Raw genomic sequence first — 10,342 nt, forward strand, 5'->3', positions numbered from 1 at the left:
TAGAAAAAAATTTCAAGTAAGATAAATTCTGTCAAAAAATTTTGAAATTTATTTTTTGAAATTTGACTTTTTTTTATATCTATTTAATTATACTGATGATCTTGTGTATGTTTTTTTTATAATTATTTAGTAAAAGTACAAAAATTTTGCCAATAAAAGCCACAAATAACATTGAACAGAGTTACAATTTAGGATACAGCTTCCTTGTTTCCTCTTTTAGTAGCTTATAGCAAAAAAAACTTGGAAAATTATTTTCCCAACAGAAATAAATAGAGTCAAAGTGCAAACTTTAAACCTTCATAACTTCGCAATTTTTGTAGATCAAATTTTTTCCATGTTCCTGGTATCTTACCTTATATGGCAATTTTCTCTGGGGCGCGAGTTCTGGCGCATCCTGTATAGTTACAATTCAGGTTACAGCTTCTTTGTTTCCTCTACTAAGTCATGTAAAATTATTTTTCCAACAGAAACAATAAATAGGGTCAAAGTGCAAAATCTAAACTTCCACAATTTTAAAATTCTTATAGATAAAATTTTTTTAACATTTTTTTCATGTTCCTGAAATGTTATTTTACTTGGCATTTTTCTTTTTTTTGTGTTTTTATAAAACATGATAGTTTACTGCAAAGATATTTTTTACCAAAAAAATGAGCTTTTCAGCAGTCTTGACCATTAATATAGTATTCTCAAAGTACGTGTTGCTGTGATTTTGTACAACAAAAATTAAATTAATATTAATTATTATACTCCTAGTAAATAAACTTATCAAATATAAAGATTATAGAGGGTGTCCCAGCGAGTTGGTGAGGTCTATTATTGACCTTTAAATGTTAAAATTAAAAAAAAGGGGGAATTGATATGACACTAGTTATAATGATAAAAAAAACAGCCTAAAGGTCCGATTTAACCTCAGTTAAAATTTAACTGATCGATAGTTGTTGTGATTGATGTTACTATGATTTAAGTGAGATAAATTTATCTCTCTGTTAAAAAATTATTTATCTCTCCAAAAAATTAAGAGAACAAAAATGTTTCCTAAATTTTACTTTAATTAACGTAGCAGTATTAATTGGATTGAAAAGTTGATATTTAATAAAAAATTGATTACGCAGACAATTCTAATTAAATTTTTATGCTTAAATTTCAAGTAACACTATTGGGTTATTAAGCAATTTTTTACTGAAAAAGTTTTGACTTTACATTTTTTTCCTACTAGAATTTTAGAAATACAGGAAGATAAAATTTTTGGGGGTATTTTGATGACATAAAAAATTTGTTTGAGTTTTCAGAATTTCACTGAAAAAGTTTTAACTTTACATTTTTTTCTTACTAGAATTTTAGAAATATAGGGTTTTCTATAGTTCATAAAAATTAGGTAAAATTTTAGGGGGTACTTTGGTGACATAAAAAATTTGTTTGAGTTTTCAGAATAATATGATGGTAGATAAATCATTGATTTTATGTTCTAGTAAATTTAAATTATTGGAGAAATTGTTTTATTTAAGCAGAAAAATTCAATGGTTTAATATTTTATTACAAATAAATTTAATTATTGTGTTGTTTAAAATAAATTAATAGGGGAAATTAAGCAACATTTTAGAAATTAATTGTTTTTATAAAAAATAAGATTTCTGACTTTTAATGAAAAAAGATCTTTTTGTCTTTGATCATCGATATCTCAGCAACCAATGACAGCACAGGGAATCTAAGTGTAGTGTCAAAAAATGAATAAACGTCTTACAATATCCTTGATTTTTTTGAAAAAAAAATTTTTTCACCCTCAACGTTGATTAAAGAAATCAGAAAAAGTAACTGTTTGTTTTGTTTTAGTGAATGGAAAAATTTTTATTAGCAAAAATTACAAAAATTGTTTTTTTAGATCAGAATAACAATGTTAATAGTGCAATTTTTTCAGTTAATTTCGAGAAATTTTAGCGTATTTTGAAGTCACAAATCGACTGAAACCAAAGGATTTTGCCCTAAATAAATACAATAAAACGTTAATTTAGCAAGATTTTTGAAAACAAGCCCACAATTCATCATTCAACGTAATAACGCTATTTTTCTGCCAATTCCAACATTTTAAAGCCAGAAATCGTATCAAATTCAGAGATTTTGGCAAAACAAGTGGAAAAACCGTCGTTTTCGATCAGAATAATAGCAATACAGCTAATTTCGCGCGATTTAACACGTTTTGAAACCAGAAATCGACTTAAAAATACATTCACTTCAATTCAATTATCAAAATTCAATATTTAAACATCAAGAGATGATTTTTTTAATATGCATATGCTTTTAATAATTTTCTAATCAAAGCAGTCTGTGGCTTTTAAATTAAGTTGGCAACATTGACTGTCAAAATTAAAATGTCATATTTTTTAACAAAGATAAAACACAATTGTCAACTATTTTTTAAATACGTAAGTATTAGTCTCAGTCACAGAAAACAAAAAATCACTTACATCACATTTCTGTTGCAACTTGGCATTTTCCAATTGTAGTCCTGCTACAAGATCGGATGTCGAATTCAATTCCCCTTGCATTTCAGTCTGTCCCAAACGTAACGTTCTCGATTCAGTCCTAACATTTTTCAATTCCTCCTGAACGTTCCTATACTCGACTTTCAGTCGTTCACTCGCCGTAAATAAATTCCGAAAATCATCCTAAAACTCACAACTGACACAAAAACCCACCATTAACAAACACCACACCTTTAATTTCGAATGTTCTGCTCGCAGCACTCCTAAACTCTTCGCGCCGTTTTTCAACGACTCTTTTTCGACTTCTAGAGCGGAAATTCGCTCTTTCTGACCCGAATTTGTCTCTTTCAAAGTGCGCACTTCAGATCTGAGATCCCGGTTGAGTTTTTTCAACAATTCTTGTTCAGCTTTCAACTGTTCGTATTCGGTGGTCAATTGTTCGTGCAATGAACGAAGAGTAATCTGATCCAGGAGTAGAGTGTCGTGTTGAGTATTTTGGATTTTTTGCTGTTTGGACAACTGAAAATTAAAATAATAATAATAAGCAATATTGGCTTTGAGTAAAGTCACAAACCTCGTCTTTTTCCGCCACTAGTTGGCTATTGGCCAACTGCAAAGCGGTCTGTTGCGTTTGCAACGAATGCACTTGCGATTTCAATGTTGCAATATCGACCTGCAATTTTGCATTTTCCGCTTGTAAAGCTTCGTTAAAATTCTGAAAATTGAGTATTTCGGTTTTGAGTTTTTCGCATTCGGCAACAACGTTTTCGTCTTGTTTATTTCCGTCGTTTTCGTCGTTCTGACGATTTTCCGAACAAAGTATTTTTTTTATTTTCGCATTATTCAACATGTGACTAACGATCGTGTCAATATCACTATCTAAAATATCCAAATTGAGGGAAATTTTCTCCAAGTTGCTTTTACATTTTTCGTTGTTCACTTTTTCGTTGATCAAATCTTTCTGTAATGTTGAAATTGTTTCCTCAAATACGGAAGTTTGCGATGACAGTTCTTGTGCTTTCTGTTCGAATTCTTGCAATTTTTCAAGCTGGGAACGGAGATTTTCGATTTCTTTCGTCAGTTTTTGTAAGTCTTTCTCTTGTTTTTTCGATTCTACTACAGCTTCGTCTAGTTTCACATCTTTGGTCTGGAATTAAATTAGACAATAATACTGTTTTGTTAATTATTTTTAATGATGAAAATTACTTTAAAAATCATTTTAATTAATTGGAAGACAAGTCTTAATTGTCTAAATGTACATTAAAAAAAAGAATTTGTAGTAAAATACAAATACCTCTAATTAGTGAAAACAAATCAAAAGTACATTAGACAATAAAGCAAAACTTTCTTTACTAATGTACAAAATTTTATTGTCTATTATTAACAATAAAGACGCTAGAAAAAGTTAAGTCAAAGCGGAACATATTCTCAAAATTTTACAAAAAAAAAAACAATAACTTGACACCTTCGTACCAATACTTGCAAAGATGTTTTTGAAATTTAATTAAACATATAAGTTTATGGAAAAAATATAGAAAATATCATTTGAAAAAGTAAAGAAATGAAAAAAAAAAGTTTTATTAAAAAAAAATTGATTTGTAGTTTTATGTGTCAGGGATTTTTTTTAATTTTCGATATACTATAACTACTATAAGTATGAGCATAAGAATAATAGAAGTGTCCATTTAATGAAAGATAATGTTGGCAACATTGTACTTTCTCTATTTTGCACTAGAAGCCTGGTATATTTCACAATTAGTAATAATAGACCTTTTTTTTTCACTTTTAAAACATCAAAAAATCTAAAAAAATATGACCACTTTATTATAATTAAAAAAAACTGACAATTCATCAAAAAACGCCACTTTGAATTGCTGACTACCATTACACATATACAGGCTGTTAAAAAAAGATTGTAAATCATTTCAGGAGGTAATAGTATAGACCAAAACAACAAAAAAGTCATGGGTCCGCAAAGTAACAATTTCTGAGATCTGTTCAAACAAAAAAAAATTTTTACTTTGGTCCATACTATCACCAATCTTTTTTTAACACCCTGTATTTATTTTATTATGTAACCGGTTTTGATGCTCTTGTGACGCTTACATCAAGTTCCTACATATTTTTATTTGTTTTTTTTAATAGAAATTGAAAGTTCGGGAGTAGACAAAAGTCGCTGAAATCTGGTATATGTCACAACCAGTGCTTAAAAGCTCTTTTTTTTCTTTCACGACTTAGATCACTTTTTTACTGTCGCTTAATTTGTGTTGGATTTTGAGTCTATCAAAAAAAAGAAAACTTCCTCACTTTTCAACACTTACCTCGAGCAATTCTTTAAATTTAATCACATCTTTCTGTACATTAGCATTTTCTTTTTCCAATGCCACGATTTTGTCTTTCTGTTCGTTCGAAAGTTGCTCCAGTTGTGCCAACTGTTGCACTTGTGTTTGTGTATTTTGTAACTGATCCGATATTTGTCCCAAGGATTTTTCCGCATTGTCTGCTCTCTTCTTAATCGTATCACACAACACTTGAACCCTTTGTTTTTCCTTCGTTAACGACTCAATATTTTTCTCAAGTTCGGAAACTTTCCCGCGTTCATTTTGCAAATCTTGAACGTGTCTCTCAGACAAGACTTTAATCGTATCGATGTTATCTTGCAATTTTCGATTTTCTTGCATGGCGTTTTTGAATAAATTCTCAAGTTCTTCGTTCTGTTGTGTCAATCGGTCACAATTCTCCTGTAGTTGGTCACATTTTAGAATAAGTTTCTTCTTCTCCTTTTCCAGATCGAGTAGTTTGTTTGCATTTTCGTGGAAACTTCGTTCTTTGAGCGAATCAATCGTTGATAATAACTTTTTATTTTCCAATTCGAGTTTCAAGGCACGTGCTTGAGCGTTGTTTGTGAGTTGTTCCGATAAACTATTATCACCAGAATTCGTTTCGTCATGTTCCAAATCAGCAGCGTTCAAAGTACTCGTTTCTTGCAACGCGGCTTTTGTTACTTGTTGCAATTGGAGGTTTTCGTCGATGAGTTCTTGGATTTTTTCTTTGGCGGCGTCTCTTTCCTAAAAATTATTACACATTTAAATACGGATTTAGCACACCATGTTTTTGGATAAGAAAGAAATGGATATGATTTGTTTTTTAAGTTGGACAAACTGCATAAAATGTCATTTCTTGTCAGGGTCAAAATACAAATCATTTTGACCAACTTATATTTTTTATATCAAATAATAAGTAACTAATTTCTCAGAAATACAGGGTGCGCCAGAACTCGCAAAAATGTTAAAAAAATTAAATCTATAAAAATTTCGAAATTGAGAGTTTAAATTTTGCACTTTGACTCTATTTATTTCTGTTGGAAAAATAATTTTTCAAGTTTTTTTGCTACAGGCTATTAGAAGAGGAAACAAGGAAGCTCTATCCTAAATTGTAACTTTCTTTAATGTTATTTGTGGCTTTTATTGGCAAAATTATTGTACTTTTGTATTAAATAATTATGCAAAAATATATACAAGATTATCAGTATCAGTAAATAGACATTAAAAAATGTCAAATGGCAAAAATTTTTGACTCATATTTTTATGATTTTTTATATAAAAAAAACAAATGTAAACTTGAAAAACTGTGTATGGGTTTACTTTTTCTTAAATAATTAATCGACATTTGAAAACAAAATGGACATTCTACTCTATTTTAAATTGTACAGGGTGCGCCAGAACTCGCTTCCCAGAAAAAAATGCCATATGTATGGTAAGATACCAGGAACATGGAAAAAATGTTAAAAAAATTCTATCTATGAAAATTTCGAACTTATCAAAGTTTAAATTTTGCAATTTGACTATTTATTTCTGATGGAAAAATAATTTTTAAAAATTTTTTTGCTACAGGCTATTAAAAGAGGAAACAAGGAAGCTTTATCCTAAATTGTAACTCTGTTTAAGGTTATTTGTGGCTTCTATTGTCAAAATTTTTGTACCTTTACTAAATAATTAAAAAAAAACATATACAAGATCATCAGTATCATTAAATAGACATAAAAAATGCCAAATATCAAAAAATAAATGTCAAAATATTTTGACAGAATTTTTTAACATATTTTCCATGTTCGTCATATCTTATCTTACAAGAAATTTTTCTCTGGGGCGCGAGTTTTGACACACCCTGTATGTCATTTAAAAAATACAAAAAAGCTAAAATAATCAATTGTTAAAGCAGGAAATTGTCGAAAAATATATATTTTTTTTATAATAATGATAACAATAATATGGTTATTTCCAACAGACGTCAGTCTATAATGTAGAATAGTTTAAACAAGCGAACTAATACAAAATAAAAATACACAAACAAATGAAAAAACACATAACCAATGTAAATACAAGAAATTATAACAAAAAAATTTTATTTAAGAAGAATTTAAGAAAAAAGATTTCTAGAGTGTGTAATCATTCTGAAATTAAGTTGGCAACATAAACTATAAAATTTCAACGTCACACTTTTGTCAATTGTCATTAATTTCCAAGGGGCGACCGCCGGCATACCCGTCATCTGACATAAGCTAAGTCAGTGTTGCCAACTTAGTATTCAAGTCACAGGTCACTTAGATCGGAAATTCAGGTCAGGTCAGAGCCAATGCGATTCTCGACAATAAACCACCACTGAGAAAAGCGTTTACGCATTTTTTTGTATATTTCTGTTCAGAATTTACCGCATGTGGCGATTCCTACGTGTATGAATATTAATATTTTTCAATAATTTTGTTTTATTGTATTTTGTATCTTTCAATTGACCGAATCAAAAAAATTCCTTAGAATTTGCTTAAGATAATGGATCTAGTATTTTGTGATCAAAAACATTCTAATAATTTTTTTTCTTATCAGTGTCAAAATAGTGCCGTCGGTGAATGTAAATAATCATTACTTATTAAAAAATAAGCAGATTTGTGTAATTTGTGACGAAATGTTTCAAAATAGTTTTGCCGTTCTAATAAGAATAATAAAGTGTTAGATCTCAGTAATCGTTGGTTTTATTCCTGCTTTCGAATTTACGAAAGAAAACAGAGCAATTTGGAAAAGACAAACGTCCAATGCAAATTCTAATAAACGAATTCGATTTCTGAAGAAATCTTTAATTAGATTAACAAGATTAACATTAAGGTATAAGTGACAATTGGTTTAAAATCGATATTTTTTTATAGAATTATAAATATCTGTAATCAATAAATCTATTAGACCTAACTATGGTTTAATTATTTGTAGTTCTTTTGTTGTAAAACATTTTAAATTAATATTTTGATTTCTTACACTTGCGTCGTTCCTGATCGCATCTGTCAACATTGATAATTATCAATGTTTATACATATTGTTACTTGATTCCTTTTCATTGGTCACATTCAAAAAGTTGTAAATTGCAAATTGAAACATAAAAAAATACGTTTTATCGTTAACAGTTTTGCTTGAAGGAAGAATTCCTCAAGAAATTTTGGTCCATTTACATAAAGAGAAAAATAATGAATTTCAAGTTTACTAATTTTTTCCTTTTAGTGACGCACTTAGACAGTGAAAATTGCTGGATTTCCATAGCCAACCCTTAGAGCTGACTGACCCGAGACTAATTTCAGTACTGAATTTAGTACTGAAATTGCGCGCGCAAATTTAGTATCGAAATTAGTTGAACTTACTAGAAGTTCTGTATGACACGTAAGTACTGAAATACCGGGACATTCAATTCCCTACAATCCTGAAAAAATATTACAGATATTTCATATGAAAGTATTCTTAAATAAGTTATATAAAATTTAAAGCCAAGTTTAACATTTGCGAATTTAATTGAAAAGATCGAAATACGTTAGATTTACAACGAATACAATCAAGGGGTTGTAGAAAATAAAATTTTCTTGAAGAGAATGTTCAAGAGATTTTTAGCTCCAACCGTTTTTGAACGTTGAAATAGGCTAAATGAAATTGCAGTTTAATGTCTGGTATTAAAAAAACTACATTAGTTAGCTTTAAAAAAATAAATATTTTGGAATTTTGTTACGTAACATGTATCTGAAATTCCATTCAATTGAGGAAACTATTTAAAAAATGTTGAGGGACGTTAGTTAATTCTCCACTTATTGATTTAGCATTACTTTAAAATTTGTGCTATTTTGTTATATTTATTCTTTGTTACATTTTTCATATTTTAGTTGACAAATTCTGCAATATTACTCTTTATTTTACAAACTCGGTTCATTAAATTAAAAATTAGATATTAAAGTAAATAATTAATAGAAAATGCATTTTGAAGATAAACTATCGATTTGAAAACAATAACAAATAATAACGGATTTTCTGCAATAAGTTGTTGATTTTAAAAATTTATAATATTGTGGGGGACTTAATACGTTTCTTTTGATAATAGGGCGGGGTAGCATAAACACAATTTCAAAAAATTACCCTTGAACATTTTTCTAGTTTTAGACAAAAGCTCGTAAAGCGTCTGTTATAATATTTCTGATTTTACATACGCTTTTTGTTAATGCGCATTTTTAGTGCGCAGTTTTAGCAAGCTTTCATCCAAGAAATTAGAACAGGCTCTATTTTCTTGCATCCAAGCCAACTAAAATTGCGCTCGCATTCAGTACTGAAAAAAACATCATGAAAGGATTAGACTTACGAGTAAAATTTCGTTGAAATTTTGTTTACTAGCCATGAGTTCGGCTTCGAGTTCTAGAACGTGTTCAGCTCGTTGCCTCGCTCTGGCGAGTTGTGTTTCCAACATTTCTCGTGTTTCTAAAAGAACTCGATTATCCTCTCGTAGTTCATCAACGCGAACTTTATAGAATTCAGCATCGGCCAGTCTTTCACGGTAACGTTGAATTTCCGATTCTAGACGATCAGCTCGCTCGACTCGCTCGCGCATCGCATCCATTTCGTCTTGGTAGACTTTGGCGCGTCTCGCTTCCACCATCAAGTCGCTGTTCTAAATCAAAAACAAGCATTATCAAAGTAAACTGACAATTTAAATTACCTCGGTTTTTAATTTTGACACTAAAGCGGTTGCATGTTCGAGTTCTTCCCGACATTCTGCCAATAATTCGGTCTTTTCTTCCCTAAAACACAAACGTGGCGAGTGCGTCAATTACACAAGGCGACAAAAAAAGTCATGTGACAACTTGACAAATTTTATATCATTTTGTTCGTCTCAGTGAGACAAATCAAATGCAGTAACCCACACTTTGAACAAAATATTTTTTTTTTCTAATTTAAATGAATTTAAAATACTTTAACTTTAAAAAATCATTACTCAATAACTATTATGCCGATTTCCTTCAAATAAAAACCATTCTAAAGGGATGGCCTTGCCCTTTAGAATGCTATAAAATTTGAAATTGAATATTGGCAAACTTTTTTCTAACACTTTTCGATGAAGTTCGAAGTAAATCGAAATAATCTATGAAAAACCCTACGAGTAATTTTTTTTTCATCATTACCATCGTGTAGAGCAGCTCTTCATTAGTTGTGATCCAAATTTTCAAAAAAATATACCGAGTAGTTTTCAAAATATGATTTTCTGAAGTTATGGTTTACTAATCAAGCTTTGATCCATATAGGAGAAATGCATGTTAATCTTACTTAAAATTGCATTTTTATAAAAGTGTTTGTCTTAAAACTCTTCTTTTGCTTAAAAATGGTCAATTGCACCTTCTTTGTTCTAATTACAATAAACAAAAACTGTTTGTTTACTTAAAACAAATAAAGAGTACCTGCGTACTAATTAAAGCAAATAAAGAGTTTTTTTGTTGTAAAAATGACCACTGATCATTGAGCAAAGAGACCTAAAATTAAGATTGAAGCAATTATACTAATAAAATA

At 29.5% G+C, this 10,342-nt stretch overlaps 1 protein-coding gene across 1 annotated transcript in view; it reads right to left on the reverse strand.

The window, feature by feature from the left end:
* Positions 1 to 2,390: 2,390 nt before the first annotated feature.
* The window catches only part of LOC123009529 (protein Daple-like), a 15,510-nt gene continuing 7,558 nt past the window's right edge, over positions 2,391 to 10,342 (reverse strand). Inside the window, exons 5-10 of the mRNA XM_044405909.1 lie at positions 9,498 to 9,579; positions 9,144 to 9,449; positions 4,802 to 5,548; positions 3,055 to 3,627; positions 2,712 to 2,999; positions 2,391 to 2,663 (exon numbers count right to left, since the gene is read on the reverse strand). Of these exons, the coding sequence (XP_044261844.1) occupies positions 2,406 to 2,663; positions 2,712 to 2,999; positions 3,055 to 3,627; positions 4,802 to 5,548; positions 9,144 to 9,449; positions 9,498 to 9,579 (2,254 nt within the window). The 3' untranslated portion in view covers positions 2,391 to 2,405. The remainder of the gene's footprint in view (positions 2,664 to 2,711; positions 3,000 to 3,054; positions 3,628 to 4,801; positions 5,549 to 9,143; positions 9,450 to 9,497; positions 9,580 to 10,342) is intronic.

The sequence above is a fragment of the Tribolium madens genome, unplaced genomic scaffold (assembly GCF_015345945.1).
Source record: "Tribolium madens isolate multiple individuals breed KSU strain unplaced genomic scaffold, Tmad_KSU_1.1 Scaffold_7;HRSCAF=85;Tcas5.2_LG10, whole genome shotgun sequence".
Classification (NCBI taxonomy): Eukaryota; Metazoa; Arthropoda; class Insecta; order Coleoptera; family Tenebrionidae; genus Tribolium; species Tribolium madens.